Source organism: Trichosurus vulpecula, assembly GCF_011100635.1.
Source record: "Trichosurus vulpecula isolate mTriVul1 chromosome X unlocalized genomic scaffold, mTriVul1.pri SUPER_X_unloc_1, whole genome shotgun sequence".
In the NCBI taxonomy this organism is placed as follows: domain Eukaryota; kingdom Metazoa; phylum Chordata; class Mammalia; order Diprotodontia; family Phalangeridae; genus Trichosurus; species Trichosurus vulpecula.
In genome coordinates, this window is record NW_023494377.1 from 6366471 (window position 1) to 6394470 (window position 28000).

General features: G+C 45.6%; 1 protein-coding gene across 1 annotated transcript in view; it reads right to left on the minus strand.

Annotated features, from left to right (window-relative positions):
• Positions 1-28000, minus strand: part of LOC118833036 (maestro heat-like repeat family member 5) — a 138403-nt gene that overhangs the window by 11835 nt on the left and 98568 nt on the right. Inside the window, exons 22-26 of the mRNA XM_036740429.1 lie at positions 8713-8868; positions 5311-5433; positions 4929-5031; positions 3358-3432; positions 2020-2110 (exon numbers count right to left, since the gene is read on the minus strand). Of these exons, the coding sequence (XP_036596324.1) occupies positions 2020-2110; positions 3358-3432; positions 4929-5031; positions 5311-5433; positions 8713-8868 (548 nt within the window). The remainder of the gene's footprint in view (positions 1-2019; positions 2111-3357; positions 3433-4928; positions 5032-5310; positions 5434-8712; positions 8869-28000) is intronic.

Consider the following 28000-nt stretch of genomic DNA (forward strand, 5'->3'; position numbering starts at 1 on the left):
GGGGACAACTGTGGGTGGCCTCTGAGCTCTATCCTCCACGGGGGGCTCTCTACTCTTTTCCCTCTCTATCCTCTCATTTGGTGATCTCATCAGCTCCCAGGAGCTGTTACCATTTCTATCCAGATGGTTCTCAGATCTATAGAGGCAGCCTTAACCAGTCTCTGGAGCCCAAGTCCCACCACACCAACTGGACGTCCCATAGGCATCTGAAGCTCCTCCTCTCGAAAATGAGGGGGTTGGGCTCCATGGAGTCTGAGCTCCCTTCCAGCTCTATAATCTATAATCCTCTGGCCCAAAGCTGTCTTTCTCTTAGACCTGACTCCTCTTCCAAATGTTGCTAATTGTTGAGAAAACCAGTATCCTGTTACCCAGGTTCGACAGCTTGGTGGTGATGAGGGCACAGTCTCTGGGAACCCCCTTGAACTCTCCTTGAATCTTCCCACTTGATCTGGCCTTGGCCTGAGGCTATAACCTTACATTATCATTAGGCCTTGCCTTTTATTATCCAGCTACTTCCCACCCTTGTACTATCACAATATCCATGCCTTCAGCTACTTCCCACCCTTAATCCCATTTTCTTGGTTCCTGGAGTCTGACCTCATCCCAGTCCCATCAAGTTCCTCCTTAGACCCCTCCTCTAGTCACCCCAGACCACCCCTCAATCCCTCACACAATCTTTATGTATAAGTCTCTATAAGTCTCATCTTGCCTCCATGAAGGCATTCGGGTTCAATCTAGCTCAGATTGAATCTGTCCTGCTTGTGAAAACAAGCTTCACAAAGGGTGGGATTTCTTAAGACAACCCAACATGGCAAACCCTTAATAAACTTTGCCTTTTTCCTTGGCTGAGAAGGCTTGGGTCGAATTCTTTTGGTAGGACCCGGCGTGTCGGTATTTTGGGGTCTTGAGCACCCCTGAATCCCAAACCTCTTCAGTGGCATCCTTACTCTCCATGCCACCATATCTAATCAGTTGCCAGGTCTTGTCCTTTCTGCCTCCACAACATGTGTCCTACCTGTGCCGGGCTCTCCTGCCAAGCCTAGCTTAGGGTAAGCACTCTACATACCTCCCAATTTTAATCTTGGCCGGCTAGACGCCAAGTGGTGATTTATCTATGAACTGCTAAACAGCTCTGGGGTCAGAGTTCCCCAGAGTTGGAATCCTAAATCTGAGTAGGTTTTTTACTGAAACCTGCTCAGCCCAGGACGGAAGGTCACTGTTTCCTCTTTCAACTTGTTGGCAAGTCTAGCCTGTTCATATGCACATAAGACCAGCAAAGACTAGGCTACAGGACCTTACTTTGATGGATCTCATTTGTGGGGCTCCCACTGATTGAGTGGGGTAGGCAAGTTAAAGTCTGCCCCCCTAAAGCCACATACACATCACACACACACCCTTATACCTGGGTGCCTGACCTCTGTTCTGGTCCAAAATCTTCCACAATGTGGGTCAGAGGGAAAGAAGGCTTTGTTTCATAAAGAGAAGGGGGATGGTTTAATGTCTGTTGCCAAGATCCAGCCAAACTCCAAAGTTATGTGAACACTTTAATAATTTAAAAAATAATTATATATATTTATATATGTATTTTACGTTTATATGTTATATATGATATATGATATATCATATATATGTTATATATGATTTATATTATATTCATATACTTTTTTCAAATTGCATGTAAAAATTTTTAACATTTGTTTTTAAATTTACAACTGAGCTTTGGTTCTCTGGTCCCCTAAAGCATCCTATCTCCATGTGGACAGGACAATCTAATTTAGGGCCTCCTTCCTCCCCTGCCCAGCACACAGCTTTGATCCTGGTAGGCTGAAAGGAAGCAGTCACCTCCAGGCCAGGCATGGCCAGACCAGTGGAGGAAGAGGAGAAAAAGGTCCTGAAGGGAAGACATCAGCCTTTATTAGTTTCTGGAAGAGGGAAGACCCCAGCCGGTACGAGGAGGAAATGGACAGATTGTCTGCTCCAGGAAGGCTGATTAGGTCAAGGTCAAAGGCCAAAGCCTACATCAGCCGAGCCACCCTCCGCAGGCTGGTGAAATGGGCTGCTGCCACGTTGCGAATGAATTCATCCTCATCCTCTTTCAGTTTGTTAAAGGCTGAAAGAAAAGCAGAAAGGGAGCAGGGTTCAGAGTTGTGGGGCAGAGGTGGGCTGGGACTAGGAGGAGCCCAGGCCTCACCCTCCATTTCTTTAGGCCTTTAAGGCTCCCAAAGCTCCTTCCTCCCAACTGCTTTCTCAGATATGTAGCACAAGTATTATGATGTCCATTTTACAGATGAGGAAACAGTGAGAAATGACCAACTCAGGAGCACCTAGCTACTGAGGATCAGAGCCAGGAATCAAACTCAGAACTTATCTGAGGCCCAATCCAGAGCTCAAGGTCTCAGTGAGGTCTTGGTGAGGAAATTGAAGCTGGAAGAGATCATAGGATCAAACATTTAGAACTATATCATGGAATTTGGGATCTACAACTGGGACGGATCTCAGACAGCAGTTCCAACCCTCTCATTTTACCCAGGAGGAAGCTGAGGCCCACCGGAGTGAAAAGGACTGACCCAAGGTCACATAGAGGATCCTAGATTTACATCAAGGGTTCTTAACCTGGGGTCACAATGGGTCCCTCCTAATGGATCCGCAGACAGGTTTCAAGGGGGCAATGAACTAGGATGGGGAAAAGTATGCATGTGAATGAATGTATGACTGCATATACGTAGATCTTTATTGTCACTACCCTCTAATTGAAATAATCCTTCACTTATTTAAAAACATTATTTTGAGAATGTTGTCCATAGGCTTCAGCCTGCCAAAGGGGGGCAGGACACAAGAAGAAAAGCACCCTCAGAGGTCAATCACTGAAGCCCAGGGAGGGGGATGATTTTCCTAAGGGAACATCTGGAGGAAGCATCAGAGGCAATATTTGAACCCAGGCCCTCAGACTCCAGAGTCAGTATTTTTTCCACTAATTCGGAAGGTCGAATGACTAGGCAGCAGCACAACCAGGACTTCAACCAGATCCAGAAGCCTCCACATTCAGGGTTTTACACTGACTGAATTCAGTAATACTTTCTGCCAATTGCTACATGGTCCAAAGTGCCCAGGGAGGGAGGGCAGGTCTGATTATCTCCATTTTACAGAGAGGAAAAGTGAGGCTTACTCTATCCATCCCATACATAGAGCCTGTCCAGCTGCCCCTATTCAACAGGGCTATGTGGGGAAGCACGATTGATGTCCGGCATTAGCTTACACTTAGTATCTCCCTCTCAAATTTCAGGCCTCCCAATTTCCTCAGAGAATCTGCTCAGACCCAGCCTCCCAGTCCCACCAAATTCCAGCATCCCCACTTACTTTGACACAGAAGAATCATCCCTGCTTCATCGAGCATCATGGCCACCTCACGGGGCAACATGGCAATTGTGTGTCCTGGATTGAGAAGCATGGATAGGAGCCAATTCGATTCAATTCAATAAACATTCATTAAGGGCCTAAGGCCCTGGGGGATAGACAAAAACAGGTCCTGCCCACTTGGAGCTTATAGTCCACATATGCAAATAAGTCCCTCACTTGATTACCTCCAATTGATTCTTGTTTGGACACCTCTCTCTCCTCAGACTGTGAACTTCTAGAGGGCAGGGACTAGATTTGTTTGTTTGTTTTGTTTTGTGTTTGCCCTTTCCTTGTATCCCTAGCCTTTAGCACAGTTCCAGGTACCTAGTAGGTGCTTAATAAATGTTTGTTGAGTGACTAGGTAATTTCCGGAGAGAGTGAATATTAACAACTAGCAGGACAGTTCCCAGATGTTGCTTGGGCAGCCAGAGCCCAAGAGAGAGCGGCCAATTTGAGAGGGGTCTAATGAGCTAATAGTCACCTCGCACACGTAGGTCTTTAAAAGGACCGTAGGACTTAGAACTGGAAGAAACTTTAGGGTCTTGTTTTGCAGAGGAGGACAAAAGCCTGGCCCAGGGTCACGCAGCTAATCAGTAGCAGATCTAGGGTTCCAATTCAGGTTTTCTGATGACAAATCCAGTGTTTTTCCCCACTCCTGCCAGGAGACTGAGCAGCTGACTAAATGATGGCTTAAACTCCCCAAGTAATCTGGGAGAGGGGGGTTGCTGCTCGTCCTTCCCTCTCCAAGGAGACCAATGACGTCAGGAGGGGGACATTTTGACTTGTGATTGAATTGGACTTAAGTGAGGCAGGGCTGTGCAAAGGCATCAGCCTCACTGTCTTCTCCAGGGTCATGGGAGTCCAGTGGCAAGACATAGGCCAGGACCACTGGTGATGGTGTCCAGGAGAGGGGGGAACAAATAAGGCAACTGAAGTCCAGAGAGGGGGTGTGACTTACTCATACTGTGTCAATGGCAGAAATGGTCCTAGAACCCAGGTCGAATACCTCCATCACTGGGCCTCAATGAGTGTTGTGATAATGAGCACACTGGAGCATCCAGGGACCACCAGGACCCAGCTGAAAGCACTCCCACCCAATGGCTTCCATCTTTGTGCCCCCCACCCCAACTTTCCTGGGGCTTCTTGCTGCATGGCTATTATTGGCAGATGGGGCAAAAGGACTGTATTTGGAGTCAGAAGATGGGGGCTTCCATCTCAGCTCTTCTATTCATCTGGGGCCTTGGACAAGCTCATTAATCACTCTGGGTTTCTCTCTCCTCTGTAAAATAGAGGAAGGACTAGGGGCCTCAGAGTCCCTTCTCAGATCTTGATCCTATAATCACTGCTAGTAAGGAGTCAGTGGTAGCCAGTAGGGAAGGGGGGCTGGTCATGATGGACATGGGGCAGTGGAGTCATCCAGGAACTCTAGAGTGGCCTTGGCTAGGGCCAGAGGCAGGAAGCAGTGGAGAGAGAAGGGCCTGGCACTGAGGCAATATCGATGCAGGGCAGGGGGCCTGGCGCTGGGGTAGTACCTATGTAGAGGGCTGCAGCTGACCGCATGCTCCATTCTTTGCTGTGGACATAACCGAGGGCCTGAGATAGGAAAAGGTCTATTTTGAAGAACATGTTTTCCATCTAGTGGACAGAGAAAAGAAATATGAAGGTTATGGGGCCTGGCATGCAATAGCAGCCCTGTTGCCTCTGGGCTGGCCCAGGCTCTCCAGCCCCATCGATTTAGCCTGCCAAGTACTGGAGCCTAAGGGACACCTGGCATGCAGCCTTAGGGGCCCTGAGGACGGGGCCTAGGGGATAAGGGGACGGAGCCCTGAACCTTCAGCCTAGGCACAAAGTGGAGGTTCCCAGGTGGATGCCCACCCCCCACTTCAGACCCTCCAACCAGACCCACTCTCTTACAAGACACTTCCAGATGACGTTCAGTGCCTGTAGGCCCTCCTCCCAGGCAATTTGGTGAAAGAGCTTCTTTGGGTCTGCCCAGTTTAAGAAGCTGGCACAGCGGAAGAAGGCGAACTTGGCTTTCTGCAATGCACAGGAAACCAAGGTCAGGGGAAGCCCTGGGTGGGCCGTGGCTTGGAAGAGGGACTCACTGCTCTCTCTCTCTCTCTCTCTCTCTCTCTCTCTCTCTCTCTCTGTCTCTCTCTCTTTCTCTCTGTTCAATATATACATCTGAGATAGCCATAGTCATCACTATGCCAGGGGCCTCAGAGGTATCCTGAGCCTCCCCTCCATCATGGCCTCCCATGCTGCTCTGAGCCCTCTCCCCATTCTAGTTTCCAAGGCCCATCTGAGCCCTCTTGCCCTCTCCACCGTGGCTCCCAGGGCTGCTCTGAGCCCCATCTCTGTCCTGGCCTCCAGAGCCTCTCTGAGTAAGGAAACCAGCTTGACTAGAGCACAGAGCACAGATTGTCAAGTAAAGAAAACTCGGGTTGGCCATGTAGGGTGGGACCAGATTATGGGCAGCCTTTAATTGCAGGCTAGGGTCTTGGACTTTTGCCTGCAGGCAATTGGGTACCACTGTAGGTTTCTAAGCAGGAGGGTGGCATGATGAAAGCCAGGTTTTAGGTAAGGTGGTATTCAGGGCAGATTAGCTGGAGTAAAGACTGGATTGAGGAAGACAAATTAGGAAGCTTTTGTAGAAGGCCAAAAATGAGGTGCTGAGGGCATGAGCTGGCAGCACCATTGGCAATGCTGTCAATGTAAAGTTTTGGTTTTTTGGTTTTTGGAGAGGAGAAGGGAAGGCAATTGGGGTTAAATGACTTGCCCAAAGTCACACAGCTAATAAGTGTGTCAAGTGTCTGGATTTGAACTCAGATCCTCCTGACTACAAGGCCAGTGCTCTACTCACTGAGCCACCTAGCTGCCCCCAATGTAAGGTTTTGAAAGAAGAAGCAAGAGAACTTGGTGGAGGGGGCCGAGAGCTAAGTGAAAGATGACTAAGGCTGAGAACCCTGGTGCCCCGGCCAGATGGCAAAGCCCAGATAGGGGGAGATGATTTGGGAAGGGAAGGAGATGGAGGAGCCCAGCAGCGAGGCTGTCCCCCCTAGAGCCATGCCCATATGTCCTGAAGGCATTTGGACCCTGAGAAGTTGAGGGCAAGTGAATGTCAGGACTGGATGGTACAAGATGGCCCTGCTTTACCCATGAGTGGACCTTTAGGTACAAGCACGCATTTCTACATATGAAAGGCATGCATCCCCAGATACTCGCACACCTCTGGCCTTTACCTTAAGGTTAAGAAGTAGAAACCGTAACATGAGAAAGAAAAAAAGAAAAGGAGAGAACCAACCAAGGAAAAATGGAGGGGGAACAAGAAAACTGCTTCCAAACACCCAAGAAACCAGCTCTGGCATGGTGGAGAGGCTCTGTAAGCAGGAGGAGGCCCTAGCCAAGAAAAGGAACCATAGGATACTCTGGGCCTCAGATGGCAACATACAAATGCACAGAGAATGAGTAAGGAAATGTCCTTGAGATCTTAAAGTATTTGAGGGCCTGTCATGTGAGGAAGAATTAGGCTCATGCAACTTGGTCCCAGAAGGCAAGATGACAACAAAAGCAGGGGAGAGAGCACCAGGCAGATTGTAGCTCCCTGCACTGGAATATGCTTGCAATACTCCAAGCTAGCCTATGGTAAAAAGGATGGCCCCTGGGAAGGGAAAGTTGCCCTTCACTGGAGGTATTCAGGCAAAGGCCAGAGGACAAATGGTCGGGGCTGGCACAGCGGGGATTTTTGGTCAAGTATGGGGTGAACTAGGTGGTCTTTATGAAGTTTTGTGAGTCTCTGAGCTCCCTCTCCCCACTGGCCTGGCCTCTGGGGCCCCTCTCAGCCCTGGGCTTTCTTAACACACATAGGATCAAGTACCTTTGGTCCTTAGTTCAGTCTGGTCAGGACAGGAAAGTTTTCAAGAGACTAAGGGAGAAGAGCAGAGCTCCAAAGAGGTAAAGTGGCAGCCCAGTTTCAGAGCGCCGAAGCCTCGTCCTGCTGTCACCAAAGGGGACGGGCTTGGTTCACAGCTGCTGCTTGAGGAAGAACTTCCTCTGACTTGTGTTCTTTCTCATGGGATAAGGAGACAGGAAATAGAAGGCAAAGAGGCTGGACTGGAGAGGCAAGAAGGAGGAGGAAGGGGACTCTGGAACCCCTGGGGAGGCTTTGGCCTGGCCAGGCTCTGAGGTGGCTGGCTGCGGTATCCAAGGTTCTAGCTCACCTTTGGGGTGGGGAGAAGGAAGGAAGGGAAAGAAGAAGGGAGGAAGGGAGGGGAAGGAAGAGAGGGAAGGAGGGAGGGGAAGGAAGGAAAGAAGGAAGAAGGGAAGGAGAGAGGGGGGAAAAGAAAAGAGGTGAAGGAAAAGGGGGGAAGGAGGGAGGGGAAAGAAGGGAGGGAGGGAAAGAGGAAGGAAGAGGGAGGAAGGAAGGGAGGGAGAGAGGGGAGGGAGAGAGGGAAGGGAGAGAGGGAAGGAAGGAGGGAGGGAAAAAGAAGGAAGGGAAAGGAAAGAAAGGGAAGGGGAGAAAGGAAGGAAAGAGGGAGGGAGGGAAAGAAAAGGAGAGAAAAAGTCAGGACCTTAGAAAGATCAGAAAGCAGGTCCAAAGACAAGCCTAAGAAATTCCCGGTCAACTTCCCAAGTCCTTTCCTATGGGCTGCCATATGTGTGGGGGAGGGAGACTTGAACATGTTTCCTCCAGGGGAGATTCTGGCGCCCCAGGTGCTGAGAGCACTGCTGTGCATTGGCAGCATCCAGAACCTGCAGTCAGGGGCCCTGGGTTTGCATGTGGTGATTTTGCTTGGTCAAATCATTGCTTTGTCTGAGCCTCAGTTTCCTCTCTTGTAAAATGAGGTGAGACCTTTTACTTCTAAATTCTATGATAAGAAATCTGAAGGCAGGGCAAGCAGGGGCCTTTCAAGAAAAAGGGAGAGCCCCCAAGAGAAAAGAGGCAGAGGGGAAAGACTGATAGTGGGAGATCTGCTAATCCTTTCCCACTTCCTCTTGGCCACAGCCCATCCTTGCACTGTCCTTATCATGGTGACCAAGGACCCAAGCAGGAGCCCCTGGAAGCTGGAGGCCCCCTGGGAAGGGGTCTGGCCATGGGCCCATCACCATGTATGCCCCTACTATGCTTAACACAGCTAACCTAGCTCTAACCTTAAACCTATGTGGTATGTACACAGTACAAGTATTATTCTAGACAAGAAAACCCTCCGTGTACATGCATGTCTCCTGGCTTTAAGCTCAACCCTCTTCCCACTATAGTACATTGCCTCTGTGGAGTGGGTGACCTGGCAGTGAGGCTCAGGGTGGCCAACTCACCCTCACCACATCCTCTTCTTGGTCCATAAGACGAAATAAAAGTGGGACGAGGCTCCTGCAGATTTGGTCTTTCAACAGGAGCGACCCCTTGTCCTGCATGATGCCCACCAGCATTCCAAAGACATAGATGGCGCTACCTCGGACAATTTCTCTCTCCTGGTGGCCACACAGGTAGAAGGAAAGATTGTATGATGGTGGGGCTCATCAGACAAATGCATGGGGTCCAGTTGAGAAACAGGGTGGTCTTAGGAGCTATTGATAGTCACTGTCTGGACCCATACCCACAATGGCCATGCCATGTGTGGGTACGCCCCCAAGGTCCCTCCAAGGAATTCACACCTACTTAGTCACTTCTACAGGCATGGTCAACGCCACACCTGGACAGTGTCAGGACATCTTTCCATGGCCCTTACCCAACCAATCTGCAAGTGGCACAGAGGTCCACCAGGGCTTAAATAGAGGACCAGGGGCACTCTCTGAAAGAGTCCAGATGATCCAGAATGAGGCCTGGATTCTAGCCTACCCCTCCAAGTTGACCCATTTTTTTGGCCTCTTCAGAGGCGGAGCCTGGATCTGCTTTAGAATGCCCAGTTCTTGTCTGATACTCACTTATGAGAGCTTGACTACAAGAACAGGGGCCAAAGGGTGCTATGCCAGGTATGAAGACTTTGCCCTCAGCCCTACATGAAGGCATATCTTATACCGAATCACAATCACCTGTCTATACCCATGTATTCCTCTGGACATACACACATGCACACATAGTTATGTACATAAACACCCTGCTCACCCATGCAAGTACACACACACACACACACACACACACACACACACACACACACACAGTCATCCATGAATTTGCACACATGTATACTAACTAACCAGTTGTGTGCCCTAAGGCAAACCTAAGCCTCAACATCTCCATCTATAAAATAAGGGAGTTGAACTCAATGGTCCCTCCCAAGCTCTGCCATTATAGTCTAAGGTCCCTGCCAGCTTTTACATTCTCTGTTCGAAGGGCCCTTTCGGCCCTGACATTCTCCATTCTATGTCTTGTGGTCTCTTCCAGGTCTGCCATTTTATGATTCAGTGGCTGAATCTCATAAACTTGATCACCACACCAATCTGCACACCATTATTTGTCCCTCTGTGCACAAATACACACATAACCATATAAATACACACATATGTCTAAGCATACAAATAGACACATAACTTCATTCATCCATATCCCTTATCCCAGGGGCATACATACACACAATCACAGCCCCACATGCAGGCACATACAACTGGATGACCACCACAGTGGTCTAATCTCTTGTCCATAGACACACACAACAACCTACTTGCATACGCTGAGCCCTCATACACATATACGCACATACACAACCCATCCTCACACTCACTGAATCCAGAGATAACACTTTTCCTATCTGAAACTGATACAGAGACTCCTAGGGTACTGATTCAACCCACAGAGTTCCAACATACTACTGGACAACCTGACATGGCTGCCAGTCCAGGGGTCAACACACAAGTCTATAATGATCTTGATAGTCAGCCATACCAACTACTAGCTCTGGTATAGAACAGAGAGATCAGTCAGTGACAAGAGAACTAGACCCAGCAGACCAGTCACCAGGCTAAGTTATGATGGCACAGGTCAATCTGAAGATCCAGTTATACATTTTGAAGAGACAAGACTAGAGGTTGCTCATGAAAAATGTGCCCTCCACGTAACTGCATATGTTTATTGCTGCACATGTAAATTACTGCATATTTAAATATGCTGATTTTTTATTTTACTGTCATGTTCATTTGACTATGGTTTGTTTTGGATCCATGCTACAGCAATGACTGTTAATTGTTTTGCATTTACATTAATGCTTATTGTTAAGCTGTTTATACTAGAGACTTCAGAGAATTTCTCCTCAGGTGAGATCTTGCTCATGCTGAGATACATCACAACCAATGAGAGAGCTCATTTACTCTGCGTATTATCTGCAATATTCTTAACTGTTGTATACCTTCTCGGGTTTCTATTATCAGCTTGGATAAATTAATTTGTTTGCTATCCACTATATGTATTCATTGTGAAACTAGAATTTGGTGGGAAGGGAGTTAAGTCTTGGATATTTAACTTGGGATATTCTTTTCTCATTTAGGGAGAGCAATTAGGCACTCAGTTTTGATCTAAAAATGATTTCCCCTAGACTCAAAATACTTAGGGAAGCAGATAGATAAAATTCTCCCTTCGAACCCTTTCTCTGATAACAGAGCAGTCAGTCTCTGGCTCCAACCTCTTGCTTCCCCTCTTGACAGTAATCAAAGTCTCCCTTGTAAAAGGATAGGTGAAGGAGACTCATCTATACATGCCTCCCTGTGAGCCACACGTAGGCAGATTCATGTGGACTCATATGATCTACATGGAGAACATAACACAAGCCCCTTACATGTGCATGTTCAGCCTCCCAGACACAAAGCCACTGAAGAGATGAGAATAGGTTTTGCAGCGTTTTGCCTTTGCAAAAGTGGAGCACTATAGGTTCTGAACGCTGAATGTACTGCAGACTTGGGGATGGGTGGGATAATTTTGCTAAGCTCCCTTTTCCCCCTCTTTCCTTTTTATTCCTAATTGAAGAAACTGGCTCTCTGGATCAGGGAGGGGTGAGGGATGTATTTGGAAATGAAGGCGATAGAAAAACAGAAGATATCAATAATTTGTTTAAACTGCAGTTATTTTAAGGACAAAAAAGTATATAGACACACGCATGGTCAGCCACTGATATATAAGCCATTTAGAAGCAGACACTCCTATTCACATATCTGCACTCCACTCCCTATGTACACACATGCCATGTAAATAGAGCTCCTCATTCTACATGCACACACAGAGATTTATAGTCATTCACAGACAACCACACAAACATTCCCTTGTATAGAAAAACCCACATGACCACAGAGGCGCATTCAACCTATAAGCAGACAGAAAGCCACTGGCACCCGATTCACACTCAACTCCCTTTGTGCACACACATGCATCTGCTTATACACCCTCAGCTCCACATGTCTGTAGACCCAGAATATCACAAGCTTACACTCACCAATGCCTTCTCTTTCCACTCCATCCCCTTCTGGGCCTACATCTGCAACCACATGAACACTCGTACTCATTGCCCTGTCCACAAATACAGGGATGCGCACATAACCACCCAAGGACCATTGTGAACATAACAAGTGCTTGGAACAACACAAGGTTACTACTCTTTGTCTTGCTGGGACCACTGGGTTCCTCTATTCCCCACTGCCCAATTCAGCTCTAATAATACTTGTAGCTTCTCTACCCAAAACACAACCTTCACCCTCCCACACACATACACTTAACAACAGTCACCTACAAAACAAAACAGCACACCTGCTCATCCCTATCAGTATCCACTCTTATCCCTCTAAGTATTTATAGTATATATACATGAAATCTTAAACATATACCCATAAACTTACATATACACATGCACACAGATATATTGCCCCATCTCTACATGTGCCCATAACACACATATGCATACTCAGTCCTACACTTACTTACACATGGCCATATGCACATACACTCACATTTATTGATGCTGTATATAAGCATATAATGTTACAACCTCAGCTTCACAGTCACACATGTGCCATGTGCACTCAGATATATAAACCCTTGCATGCACCCACAGATATGATCTTGTTCTACCTAGGGAACCTCACCCCCAAGTATGGACACACACAAACTCATAGGCACAAGCACACTGACTCTCATGCCCATACTTCTCCCCACATGCACCTACATATGGGGAACTCACACAGGGCACGTATTCGCATGGTGGTCAGAAGAATTGATACAGGGACACTCTCAAGATCTCTCTTAATAACTTTGGAATTGATTGTGTGACGTGGTGTGCTGTCATCAGAGAAGTTGCTGTGCTCTATGAGCCAAGCAGAATTGAAGTAGCTCGAAAAAAATGAAAAATGTGCAAATTTAGAGAATCCACCCCAAATGTTCACATGGACTATTTGTGCCCAACCTGTGGGCACAAACTGAGCTTGTAATGGTCTGATCAGCCAAGTAGAGCAGATACTGTGGCCCATCACATGCATCAGTGAGGCCAGTCAATCACTGAGATGATCTTGGAATGAGGAAGCCCTAGGATCAAGTCCTGCCTTTGACTAACCCTCACAGTGCTTCAGGCAACTCCAGAAGACTAGAAGCTTGTAGAGAATTATTCCTTGATGTCAGTGGAAGTCATTACGAGGGAGCTCCCCACTGTACCATGCTGATGAAATCACACATCTAGACCAAATAGACATATTTCTATTACCATGCTCTGTCCTGTGTGTACAAAAGATCATAGCACACCCATCCATAGAAACTCATTGGCAAACTGCATATATATATGTATATGTATATGTATGCATCCATATATCCATACACATATGCAGATTTATATACATACCACCATACATATCATAAAGCATACTTATCCTCTATATGGAAAAGTATATGGAAGAATTCAAGTATACTCCCTTTTCTCCATGTACACATATACTCAGTGGTACACAAGTTTATGCACACAGTTAGACTCATCAATCAACATTTTAAGGTACCTACTACGTGTTAGGTACCATGCTAATGCATGTCTACGTACACGGATGTACATGATCAGACTTACACACAAGTCACATCACATGTATATAATTATACACATCTACACACATCCCTTTTTGAATCAACATATGCAAACCATCCAAGTATACCACCACAACACACTCTTGTGTGTATATATACCATTACAACAATAACACACTCTCATGTGTAAATACACCATTATAAAATATCCCTCTCACACTCTTCTAGGCTCAATTTGAATGTCATCACCCCCTACACAGAGCACTGCCTGATTCCTCCTCCTCCCACTCCTAAAATTACTTCGTGTGGATCTTGTATTTGCTTCATTTCAATGTGTGTGTCATCTCCTTGGGTAGAATGCAAACCTTTTAAAGGCTGAGATTGTTCTGACTTTGTCCCTACGTCTGGAGCACCTTTCACAGTGCCTTGAAGACTCTCATTAATGAATGTTCATTGAACTTCTGAAGAACAAGTAACTTGTTTAATATAGAGGACAGGTTTTATATAGCCAGTTAAAACAAGACCTGGATCTGACTGTGGTTCAGACCAAGAGATTCTTATTGTAAAATTCTGACTTAAATGGAAGAAAGTAGGGAAAACTATTAGATCATACCGGTATGACCTGTATGAAGTGGAGGTAATGAATAGATTTAAGAGATTAGATCTGGTAGAGAGAGTGCCTGAAGAACTATGGACAGAGGTTCACAGTGTTGTACAGGAGACAGCAACAACAAAAAATATCCCAAAGAAAAAGAAGAGCAAGAAAACAAAACGGTGGTCTGATGAGGCCTAAAAATAGCTGTGGAAAGAAGGAAAGCAAAAGGGAAAGGAGAAAGGGAAAGGTATATCTAATTGAATGCTGAATTCCAGAGAATAGCAAAGAGAGATGAGCTTTTCTTAAGGAGCAATGCAAAGAAATAGAAGAAAATGATAGAATGGAAAAGATAAAAGATCTCTTCAAGAAAATTAGAGATATCAAGAGAAAGTTTCATGTGAAAATGGGCATGATAAAAGACAGAAATGGTAGGGACTTAACAGAAGCAGAAGAGATTAAGAAGAGGTGGCAAGAATACACAAAGAATTATACAAGAAAGATTTTAACATCGCCAATAACCACAATGGTGTGATTACTGATCAGACATTCTGGATAATAAAGTCAAGTAGGCCTAAGGAAACATTACTAATAAGGCTAGTGGAGGTGACAGAATTCCAGCTGAGCTATTTATAATCCTAAAAGATGATGCTGTTAAAGTGTTGCACTCAATATGCCACCACATTTGGAAAACTCAACAGTGGCCACTGGATTGGAAAAGATAACATTCCAATCCTAAAGAAGGGCAATGCCCAGGAATGTTCAAATTACTTAACAATTGTGCTCACTACACACACCAGCAAGGTTATGCATAAGATTCTGTAAGCTAGGCTTCAGCAATGTGTGAACTGGGAATTACCAGAACAGGCTACTTTCCAAAGAGGCAGAGGGGCTAGAGACCAAATTGCCAACACACTGGCTTATGGAGAAAGCAAGGGAGGTCCAGAAAAATATCTACTTCTGCTTCATTGACTACACTAAAGCCTTTGACTGTGTGGATCACAACAAAATGTGGCAAGTCCTCAAAGAGATGGGAGTACCAGATCATTATACTTGTCTCCTGAGGAACCTGTATGCAGGCCAAGAAGCAAGTTAGACCCAACCATGGAAAAAACTGATTGGTTTAAGATTGGAAAAGGAGTACAACAAGGCTGTATATTGTCACCTTGTTTATTTAACTTATATGCAGGATACATCATGTGAAATGCCAGGCTGGGTGAATCAAAAGCTGGAATTATGAATTGCCAGGAGAAAGATCAACAATCACAGAAATGCGGAAGCTACCACTCTAATGGCAGAAAGTGAAAAATTCAGAAGCCTCTAAATGAGGGTGAAAGAGGAAAGAGTAAAAGCCAGCTTGAAGCTTAACATAAAAAAACTAAGATCTTGACAACTGGTTCCATCACTTCCTGGCAAATAAAGGGAGAAGAAATGGTAGTAGTGTCAAATTTTAGATTCTTCGGCTCAAAGATCACTGCAGATGGCCACTGCAGTCATGAGATTAAAAGACGCTTGCTCCTTAGAAGGAAACCTATGGCAAATCTGGACAGCATTCTGAAAGGCAGAGCCATCATCTTATTGACAAAGGTCCATATAGTCAAAGCTGTGGTTTTTCTAGTAGCAATGCATGGTTTTGAGAGTTGGACTATAAGAAAAGGTAAAAGCTGCTGATTTGATGCTTTTGAATTGTGGTGCTGGAGAAGAATTTTGAGAGTCCCTTGAACAGCAAGGAGATAAATCAACCAATAATCATAAAAATGAATTCAGGCTATTCACCGGAAGATCAAATACTGAAGCTAAAGCTTCAATACTTTGGCCACATAATGAGAAGACAGGACTCATTGCAAAAGACCCTGATGTTGGGAAAGATTGAAGGCAAAAGGAAAATGGGACAGTAGAGGATGAGATGGAGAGACAGTATCATAGAAACAATGAACATGAACTTGGACAGACTTCAAGAGATAGTGGAAGACAGAAGAGTCCAGTGTGCTGTGGCCCATGGAGTCACAAAAAGTCAGACATGACCGAACAACTGAGCAACAGCCGCAGTTCCAAATGCCTAAGATTTTTTGTCTCATAGACTGTTTTCAAAACAGACAAAAATGGTCAGCTGCCCAGTTTCTTCTATGAAGCAATTATTTTCTGGTCCTGATACCAAACAAAGACAAAACCGAGAAAAAGAAAACTATAGGTCAATAATATTAATGATTATAGAGGCATAAAACTGAATTAAATACTTGCAGATAGAATGCAACAGAACATCAAAATAATTTATCGCCACAACAAAGTAGAATTTATTACTGGAATGCAAGGTTAGAAAACAACCAGGAAAAGCAGTTAATTTAGCAAATCATATCAACCAGATGAAAACAATAAAGGCTGCATGATCATGTCATTAGATACAGAGAGAAAGGCTTCAATAGGCCATTACAATAAGCTATTTACCAGAATTAGACACAAATCATACGAAATCCACATGGGAATTAGATTATCAACAACATCCAAGAACTATGAAAAAGAATGGGGAAAGAACGTGTAGGGGGGAGGGGTGTAGCACTAGCAGATTTCAAAATGTCTTGAAAAGAATTATCAAAACTGGTACTGTAAAAGGAACAGAAAAACAAATGAATGGTATAGAATAGACAATGGGCAATACGGAATGATACCACTATTAGATAAGGATTGCTGGGAAATTGGAGGGCTATATATGTTTTGAGCTGTATGTCACAGGAATACAATACAATTAACCCTAATGAAACAGTGGTCAAAGTGAATTTTAAATTATTTTTTCTTAAATTAAGAAAAAGGAATAATGTATTGGTCTCAAATCTGTAAAGGAGGGACATTTTTATCAAACAACTAGAAGAAATTATCAGAGGTAAAACTGGTGCGTTTAAGTATACAAAAGGTTTTATTTGTACAACAAAAAGTAATAATATAAAAATTAAAAGAAAAGAAATAGATTGAGAAAAATAATTTCTAGTAAACATATCCAGAATCTATAAGGACATACAGAATCTATAAGGAACTGATGCATATTCACAAGATTAATATATATTCCTCAGTGGAGCAATGATCCATGGACAAGGGCAGATAATTTTCAGAGGAAATATAGTTAATAACCCCATGAAAGATGCTTAAGTTCCTCAAAAATAAGAGAAACACTAATCAAGACTAGGTGGCACCACAGTGAACTAAGTGCCAGGCCTGGAGTCAGGAAGACCGGAGTTCAAATTCAACCTCAGACATTCACTAACCATGGGATCCTGGGTAAATCACTTAACTTCTGTTTACCTCAGTTTCTTCAACTGTAAAACGAGAATAAAATTAGCACCTACCTCCTAGAGTTGTTGTGAGTCTCAAATGTGATGATGACTGTAAAGCATTTAGCACAGTGTCTAGTACATAGTAGGCACTATATAAATATTATTATCATTAGCAAGATAACTTTAGGATATCTAGCCCCCTTGCACTAACAAAAATAGCGGAAATTTTTAAAGTTCAATGTTGAAATGGGAAAACAGGTACTCAAATCCACAGTTGCTAGGATTGTAGACTAGTCCAAATGTTTTGGAGAACAAACAACCTGGCTCTCCAAGGGCCATAAAACTCTATCGTATATTTTGTTTCAGGGATTTCACTGCTAAAACATTAAAAGGATAAAAGGACCCATCTTATAAAAAATAGTCATAGTTTTTTTTATATGATAATAAGCAAAAATAAACCCAACTAGAAATCAGCTGTATTTAGAGAATAACTGGATATAATCAAGTCCTTCAGGCTCCCTTCCAATGAGATATTTCACATTGTCTTCTATTTTTTCATTCTTTTGGTTTTATTATTTCTTGATTTCTCATAAAGTCACTAACTTCCATTTGCTTCATTCTAATTTTTAAGGAATTATTTTCTTCAGTGAGTTTTTGGACCTCCTTTTCCATTTGGCCAATTCTGCTTTTTAGGGCATTCTTCTCCCCATTGGCTTTTTGGACCTCTTTTACCATTTGGTCTTGTCCAGGGGTGGAGAACCTACAGCGCTAAGGCTACATGTGGCCCTCTAGTTCCTCAAGTGTGGCCCTTTGACTGAATCCAAACTTCATAGAACAAATCCCCTTAATAAAAGGATAAATAGGCCTTAGCCTGTTTTTGAAGGTGCTATTTTCTTCAGTATTTTTTGTGTCTTCTTTACTAAGCTATTGACTTGTTTTTCATGATTTTCTTGCATCACTTTCATTTCTTTCTCTTCCCAATTTTTCCTCTACCTCTCTTACTTGATTTTCAAAATCCTTTTTGAGCTCTTCTATGGCCTGAGACCAATTCACATTTTTTTTGGAGGCTTTGGATGTAGAAGCTTTGACTTTGTTGTCTTCTTTTGAGTGTGTGTTTTGATCTTCCTTGTTACCTTAGTAATTTTCTATAGTCAGAGTTTTTTTTTCTGCTGTTTGTTCATTTTCCCAGCCTATTAGTTGACTTCTAACTTTTTGTTAAAGTAGAGCTCTGCTTCCAGGGTGGAGGGTGCACTGTCCCAAGCTTCGGGGATTTTGTGCAGCTGTTTTCAGATATATTTCTAGGGACCTGTAAGTTTTCAGTTCTTCCAAGGTGGTACAATCTAAGGGGAGGTGTTTACAACTCTCCTGGCCTGTGTTCTGGTCTGTGAGCGACCACAAACACTCTCTTATGCCCTGAAACTGTGAGGAGGGTCTCCCCTCCATGGTGACTGCAAGCTCTGCTATGCTAGTGCTCCTCCTTGCCCTGGGACTGCCACCTACGACTGAGACCCAGATCCAAGTATGGGCAAAGGAACAGGGTCCAGCCTCAGTGCTATCAGAGAGACCCCTGTAATCTCCTCCTGACCAGTTGTTTGACCTCCTTTCCATCTGTGGGCTGAGAGCTCCAGAAGCAGCCACTGTCACTGCTGATTCAATCACTCTCAAAGCCTGCTTGGGCCTGTCAGTCCTTTCATGGCAGGCCTGCTGGGGCCTGGTCTATGCTGGACTGCACTCCTCTCTTCCCCTGGTGCAACAGACCTTTCCTGCAGAACTTCCAAGCTGTCTTGGGCTGGAAATTTGTTTCACTCTGTCTTTTTGTGGGTTCTGCTGCTCTAGAATGTGTTTAGAGTCTTTTTAGAAGGTAATTTGGAAGGGTTTGGGGGAGAACTTGGGCAAGTCCCTGCCTTTACTCTGCTATCTTGGCTCCACCTCTGTTAGTTATTTTTTTAAACAACCCTATCTTTGATTTCATTGGTGCAAGGAACTCCTTCTACCTATGCAGGCTGGCATCTCTTCTGAAATTCAGACTTAAGAGAGTTGTTTTGGGGCACTGAGAGGTCAAGGGACTTGCCCAGGGTCACAGAGTCAGGATGTGTCAGAGGTAGGACCAGATCTCTATCTTCCACATCACAGCCATTTTGCAGTTGAGGAAACTGAGGCCTGGGGAGTCAGTGAATAGATAAACACTAAGTGCTTACTATGTTCCAGGCACTGTGGTAAGCTCTGAGTATACAAAAAGGGTAAAAGACAGTGCTCACTCTCTAGGAACTCACAGTCTAATGCAGAAGACAACATTCAAGTTAACTATGCACAGATAAGCCATATACAGAACAAATCGGAGGTAATCAACAGCAGTAACATTAGGCAGATTGAAAAAGGCTTCCTGCAGAAGGTAGGATTTGTGTTGAGACCTCAGGGAAGCCAGGAGAAAGAGATGAGGAGGGACAGACTTGTAGTCATGGAAGATAGAGAAAATGCCCAGAGCCTGGAGATGGAGTGTTACTGAATCACAGAGAGTGGGAGGTAGGCAGGTGTTAGGTGTAAGAAAACTGGAAAGGTGGGGGGAGAGCCAAGTTATGAAGGGATTTGCAATCCAAACAGAAGATTTTATATTTGATCCTCGATGTGATAGGGAGTCAACAGAGTTGGGGGGGGTGTTGTGTGTGTGTGTGATGTGGTCAGATTTGTGCTTTAGGAAGACTGCTTTGACAGCCAAATGGAGGATAGATTGCAATGGGGAGAGACAGGAGGCACGTAGACCCACCAGCAGGCTATTGCCTGGGTGTGAGGTAATGAAGAACTGCACCAAGGTGGTGGCAGTGTCAGGGGAGAGAAAGGGCTGTCATGAGAGATGTTACAAAGGTAAAATCAACAGGATATGACAATAAACGATGTTGGCAGGGGGAGAAAGCGAGGAATCAAAATGCTAATTAGGCTGTGAATCTGGGTGACTGGAAGGATAATGGTACCCTTGATGGTAATAGGGAGGTTAGGAAGAGTTTGGGGGGGAAGGATAATGGTTTCAATTTTGGACATGTTGAGTTTAATCAGTTCAAGATCAATAAACAGTTGGAGATATGAGACTGGTGATCAGCAGAGAGGTTAGGAAACAAGTAGATCTGATAATTGTCACAGAGATGATAATTGAATCCATGGGAACTGTCGAAATAACCAGGTGAAATAGTATAGAGGGAGAAGAGAAAAAGGCCCAAGTCAGAGGCCTGGGGGACACTCATCTTTAGTGGGCATGACTTGGCCAAAGATCCAGCAATGGAGACTGAGGAGTGGCTCAGATACGTAGGAGGAGATGGAAACCTTGAGAGAAAGAGTATCAAAGAGAAGAGGGTGTTTGACAGTGTGAAATGTTGCTGAGAGGAGGAAGAGAAGGATTAAGAAAAGGCCAACAGATCATTGGTAACTTTGAAGAGAGTAGTGACAGTCAAATGATGGGACTAGAAGTTACACTCTAGAGTTAAGAAGCAAGAGGAAACAAAGTATACGTACCTCCTCCACTTTAGCCACAAAAGGGAGGAGAGATATAAATTGATGGTTAGTAGAGCTGGGAGGATGGGGGGAGACATGGGCATGTTTGTAGACAGCATGGAAGCCTTCAGTGGACAGGGAGAGACTAAATATGAGTGAGAGAGTGGGGATGATGGAGGAGCCACCTTGCTGCAGAAAATGGGATGGGATAGGATCACTTGTGTAAGTAGAGGAATTTGCCTTAACCTGAAGTTGGGGGAAGGTATGAAAGTGAAGAATCAAGGGTACTAATTAGGTTGTGAGTTTGGGGGACTGGAAATATAGGGGTACCCTTGATAGTAATAGGGTAAAGGCAGAGATAATGGGAAAAGACATCTGAATGATGTAAGATGAGGAGGGGAGAAGAGGCACCTCTCAGCAAATGGCCTTGAATTTTTCAGTGAAATATGAGGACAAATCCTCATCTGAGAGGGTATGAGGAAGGGGAGCTACAGCAGGCTTGAGGAGGGATGAAGAGGTTTGGAAGAGCCTAGGTGGTGAGTGGGCAGGGGAGGAAATAAGGTGTAAAAGCATTGCTTTGCTGCAGTAAGGGCCCAGGTGAAATGACGTAACATAGATTTGTAGTGGATCCAGTCAACAGAGTTCTGTCATTTTCTCCAGCCTTGTAGCAGCACAAAGGCATAGGAGTGTTAAGAGGATTTTACGAGCCAGTCTCTAACCTGAGAATGATGGAACAGCAGGCCAGAGACAAAGTACCAGTAATCAGGTAGCCGTTTAATTAGTTTCATTATGAGGAACAGATCTGCAAATCGGGAATTCTCCTGATCAGAATTCCATCTTGTTGAAGTGAAGAGAGAGACTATATACATAAATCACAAGTGGGAAGGGAAGGGGGAAGGTGGATTACAAACCATGATTTTCACGGGCTTGACCAGCTTCCCCACAACAAACCCACAAAATGCAAGACAGTAGAATAATTCTGGAGTCCTGTGAGAGCAATATTGCTCGAGTCCTTGGGGGTCTTTACTTAGTGGGTCACAGGATCAGAGTTCTGTGATGGGAACAGGTTCTACAGTCTTTGATTTGCTTCATGTCAGGTACACAGGCAGAAGGATGCCAGTGATTGGGAGCCTTGTCAAAGTTTAATTGATCATTCTAAGCTGCATTGTGAGTCTGACTCACAAGAAAGGCAATTCTGAAAAATCTAATTTATTAGTATATTCATTACACACAGCATATAGAATATTAAAAAAAATCATAATTCCCTTCACAGAAGTGAAGGCAGTGGATGGTGGGAGTAATCCAGGGCTCAAGGCCCTGGTCAGCAATAGGACAAAGGGGCAAGGGATTCAAGAGAAGACAGTAGAGAATTGAATTGGTTTACCAAGGAGTTAAAATGGGGATGTGTAGCCTGTGCAAGGGTAGTGGCCTGAGATGGGTTTAGGGGTTGGAGGGCACTGTGAGGAGAAAGAGCAGGGTATGAGGTTGGAATGACAACAGATCGTGATCACACAAGAGAACTTCTGAATTCCTAAATATGGAAGTGGAGAATTTGTAGGTGATGGCAACATCAAGGCCATGGCCTTCTCCATGTGTGTAGGGGCAGAGGAAGAGGTCATGGGAAGTGACCAGAATGAGGAAGTGGAAGGTGGGGGTGCTTGAGGGGGAAGCAGGAACGTTTGATGAAGTCCCCTAGTATGAGGGCAGCAAACAGGAACGTTGAGGCTTAGGGGAGCTGGGACTCCAAAAGAGCGACAAGCGAGTCCTGCCTGAATGAATTCTACCCAAGCCTTCTTTCAGCCAAAGACAAACAGGGTTTATTAAAGATCTACCATAATGGCCAGACTTTTTTTTTTTTTTTTGCTTTTTGGCAGGGCAATTGGGGTTAAGTGACTTGCCCAGGGTCACACAGCTAGTACATGTGTCAAGTGTCTGAGGCTGCATTTGAACTCAGGTCCTCCTGACTCCAGGGCTGGCGCTCTACTCACTGCGCCACCTAGCTGCCCCCAATGGCCATACTCTTAAGGAATCTGAATATTAGTATCACTAATGCAAGCAAGCTAGATTGAATCTCAGCCCTTTCGTGGAAACAAGATGGACCTTATATACAGAAACACTATAGGAGGGATCTAGGCCAAGTAGTTTGGGGTGGCTGGAGGAGGGGTTTATAAAGGATATTGATGGGAGTGACGAGTAGGCTGGGGTGGCTGGAGGAGGGGTTTATAAAGGATATTGATGGGAGTGACCAGTAGGCTGGGGTGGCTGGAGGAGGGGTCTAGGGAGGATCTTGATGGGAGTGGCCAGTAGGCTGGGGTGGCTGGAGGTCGAATGCCTGGACAAAGAGAATGGGGTTGAGATAGGATCAGGGGTGGGAGGTAACAGACAATGAAGGGCTGGGCTAGGTTAAGGCTAACAGAGAAATGGGCACGACAATAATGAAAGGCCGGTTGAGAGGATTGAAGCCTCAGGCAAAGGCCAGATCAAGTGGGGAGATTCAAGGAGAGTTCAAGGGGGTTTCCAGAGCCAGTATGGGGAGGGGGCGGGGTCAGGAAGGAAAGGGCTGGAGCTAGGCACTGAACCCTAGGAGGGAGGGAGGAGAGTGTCCTGGAGTCTCTAGGCAACAGCTGCCAGAATTTTGATTGGATGATAGATACGAACCCCAGAGCAGGCGAGATTACGGAGTGAGGGACGTAGAGGGAGAGGCTCAAGTCGCAAAGGGGAGCAAGGAATATTCCACCTCCCCTGCCTGGCCAGGGGAATGAGCAAGAGTGCAGCCAGTGATGGAAAGGGGGGCCGGGAGGCTGTGCCCACAGGAGGGAGGGAGCCGGTGTCAGGGAGAGCCACAAGATGGAAGGAGTGGGGGGGTGGGGATTTAAGATGAAAAGAAGTTGGGACTTCAGGTGATGTGCCCAAGGTCGCACGGTGGTAAGACGGTAAAGGCAGGATTTGAACCCTAGATCAAGGGCTGTTAAGACTGAAAAAAGGCTCTTTGGTGGGGAGGGTGCAAGGTGCGCCCCACCCCTCCCACCTCCTTTCTAGGTCCGGTGGGCCTGGGGCCTCCGGCGGCAGGGCTGGGGGGGGGGGGGGGGCGGGGCTCGAGCACGACGGGACTGCGTGCGGGGGGGGGGGGGGGCGGCCAGGCGAGCAATGGGACCAAGCGAGGTGGAGGAGGTCAAGGAGGCTCTGCCCCGCCCCTACGGTCTCTAAGACATAGGCAAGGTAATGCACGCTCCGCCGGGAATGCTGGGGGATCGGGGATCGTGGGAACAGGACGGCCGGCGGGCGCATGCGCAGTGGAAACGAACTGACACACGCGGGAGCTCAGAGCGCCCCCCGGTGTTTGGCGTCTGCCACCTTCCCTATGCTCAGCCTCTTCCCCTGCCACTCCAGCCCCTGTAGCGGCAGATCACAGACCCAGTTTGGGGGAGGGGAGAGAACGGCTGCTTTCATGCGCAGACACCCCAACACACCCATCCGCAGCGGCAGAGTTTTTACATACAGAGCACTGGATTTGGAGTCAGAGGTCCTTGGAGGAAGTGATCTGAGTTTCTGGTCACTTAAAATGGCTTCCTCTCTCTGTAAAATGAGGGTCAAGTCACATAACAATCCTGGGCCTCAGTTTCCTCCTTTGTAAGGTAGGGGTGGGGTGGCTCAAAGGCCTTTCCCACCCTGACATCTACTGAACTTATGGCAATCTAATGTCTTTTCTAGCTCTAAATGTATGAGCTCAGGATCAGGACAAACTGAGACCCAGTTTATAAGCTCTCTGCTCCCAATGAGTATATCAGAGTGATCTCCAAGCCCCTTCCTGACTTCTCCTGAGCACATCTACATATGAAGGCCTAGTAATGCAACATGGCCTTATTCCCTGGGCTCAGCTGGTCTAGGCTTTTTTCCCACCTGCCCATCTACATGGGGAAGAGAAGGGGCATTTCCATAATGAGCATTTATATAACCCCTACTACATGCCAGGCACTATGCCAAGCACTTGACAAATGTTATCTCATTTGAACCTCATAACAACAAAAGAGTTGTTAGACTTAGAAATTAGTCATTAAATTTAGAAAATTTCAAAGATTAAAACCAGAAAGTGGAGGGAATGCTCACCATGACTTAGAAAGAGCTTACCCAGGTAATGTCCAAGCCCAATGACCAAGAAGTTTAGCCCAAAGAAAAGATCTATTCGAGAGGACAGGTCTAGCCAAAATTCTAATGGGAACAAGACACAGAAAACTTTCCTGGTCCAAGGCAAGGGTAGCTTACTTTTCTACAAGAGTTGTAAAAAAAAAAGTCTCTGGCTTTAAATGAAAAGAGCATGATAGCACTCTTCTCATGAGGAATATTTCAGTTGAGCCAATAGCTGCAATCAGAGAGGTCTTACAGCCAGCCAGGCCATCTCTAGCAGTGTCCAATGGACCCACGGTCAGCAAAGCAGTGGCTACATGACCAGCAGGAACAGCAAGCTCTATCAGCACGAGGGAAGAACTGTACTAAAGAGACTTCATGGAGGGTCCCTGCACCCCAATGTAACCGAATATAGGTTTTGTGGACTCTCTGAGCTGTCCAGCAGGGTAGATGATGGCCAGATGGTCAGGTAATGGCTATGGAGTTGGAACATTTTTGGATTCAGAGCATGCCTCAGACAGCTTTGGTACAACTGAGTGGATATGAATGAACAGGTGTAATATCAATTAAGTTGGGACTTTCTTACTGTTTTAAAATGATTAATTGTCTTTGAGTCTTACTAGGTGCAAAGCCCCAGGCCCAAACCCCTATCTATTAGGTGCTAAGCCTATGTGGGTGTGAATTGGTTACTAAGGTGGGGCTCCAGGTGGGGCCAATGAAGGGAGGTCTGATTATATCTTCGTTCCCAAGTAGGCCCCAAACCCCTAGCTATTAGGTGCTAAGGTGATGTGGGTGTGAAGCCCTCAAGGTCCCAGGGGGAGGTGCTAACTCCAGAGCCAATAGTAAGAGCTTAAGTTCTGGTCACTCAGATGAAGGCTAAAGAGTGCATAAAAAGGGAAGACAGAGCTATTTGCTTAGGGCTCTCACTCTTGGCGGTGTGCTGAAGTGGAGACTGCGGGCAGCTGTAGTTAAGAGCCCTCCAGCTTGCCCGGATGTTCCGACATGGTCAAACTCTGGTAACTACGAATTGAGATTTGAATCAGACAAGGTCTGTCTGTTGATGTTTGTAATTTGTTTGTATTTGTTCTGAAGTTCAGGGTGCTGGTTTTTTCCCCTGAACTAAGTGAATGATATTTGTATGCTGGGTTAAAGTAAGATTGTTAACCCCTTAACGTTGCTTTCCTTAGTAAAGCAGATCAAAAGGACCTGGGCTTGCAGCATTCTGAGAGCTGGTTGTTGTTGGTTTTATACCCCCGAAGCAGCTGCTAGCCAGATTGTTGAAACAACAGGTGGGCCTCGGAAAGTTGGTCATTTTACTGAATGTCCTGATCCTTCCAGTGCCAGATCATTTCAGACAGTGACAAGCTTGAACGGCCTAGAGTGGTCTTGGGAATGGCTGGCCATTGCCGTTGCTAGTTAACTTGACTTCTGGAAGGCGTTCAGCCATTTTTCAGTCATGTCTAACTCTTCACAAGCCCATTTGATTTGCCATTCTTGGCAAAGATATTGGAGTGGTTTACCATTTCCTTCTCCAGCTCATTGGACAGATGAGGAAACTGAGGCAAAAAGGGTGAAGTGACTTGCCTAGGGTCACATAGCTAGTGAGGGTCTGAGGCCAGACTCAAACTCAGAAAGATCAGTCTTCCTGACTTCAGGCCTGGTACTCTATGAACTATGGCGCCACTTAGCTACCCTCCTGGAAGATGGCAGCTTCCAAATTTGTCCAGTGGACAAACAAGCTCTTGTTACAGTAACCAAAGATGAGCTTGGCTGGTGTACAGAAATGAAAGATTGTAATTGAAGAAGAAATCCAAACTTTTCTGGGGGGCAGTGTTGGGGGAGGACTGGATCTGTGATTTTGTTGATGGGGATTAGTACCTATTCTTCAGCTTATCCATATTGCTGTTGATAAAAATTAAGCTCAGAGGTTGAAGTGGCTTCCCATTTTATGGTGGATGCCTCATGGAAGAGAAATCTTCTGCTCAAATGATTCCAGATGTATACATGCCTCTCTCAACTTGCCATATTATCGAGAGAGGGAGGCATTCCCTCCACCCGTGACTTCTGTGTGTGCATATTTGTGGGAGAGGGTGCGTCAGGTGGTTGTGGGAACTAGGCACCCTGAGCTCTGATTCTAGTAGATGTGCAACCAGAGAATTCCTTGATCCTGGGCCAGGCATTCCATAAGGGATTCGCCCTGCAAATGCCCCCAGTTTCTATATGCACCCACACTTCCAACACAAAACAACACCCACTGGCACACTGACGTGCATCTCTCTTGCATATATGCCCAATGTGACCATCAGTCCTAGATGTTCACTCAGGGCTCATTCACCCAGAAGTACAATTTGACCTAGTCATACCCTTGGGGGTAACTACGCGGTTCAACAGTGGATAGAGTGCCTGGCCTAGAGGGAAGAACCCCTGAATTCAGATACTTATTAACTGTGTGACCCTGGGCAAGTCACTTAACCACTCTGTGCCTCAGTTTCCTTATCTGTCAAATGAAACTGGAGAAGGAAATGGCAAATCACTCCTGTATCTTTGCCAAGAAAACCTCCAGTGGGGTCACAAAGAGTTGTACATGAGTGAAACAACTGAACACCAGTCACACACTCACACCCCTTTCTCGTGCATACACAAACACACCATAGATTGACAAACCTTCAGTTCCCCATGCACACACATATGCTGATTCCTGAGCATGCAACATGCGACTACCTGTTCCAACTTGATGCCTCTGAGTATATGCATGTAGACATACATGCTCCTGTATTTTGCCTTGCACCCAGAGGCACAAAGACACACTCCTCTCCCACATACTCATGGCCTCGGAGGAGACACAGACGTGTAAACACCGTTAGCTTCAGATAAACACACATGTACTTCAATAGACACAGCCACGTGCACTCATGTCCTCAATTTGATTCTCCCCCCATGAACATGTCTACATTGCATATATGTACTCCACCAGACACACATCACCTTTTAATACACATATGCTCATGACTCCTGGATACTTGTATACAACCCTTCATGTCCATCCCTTCAACCTCATATGTATACATACATACACACACTCAAAGGCACACGGACACAACAGCAATCCCATCTACATCCTCCCATTTACTGAATCTACTCAGTAGAGTTTTC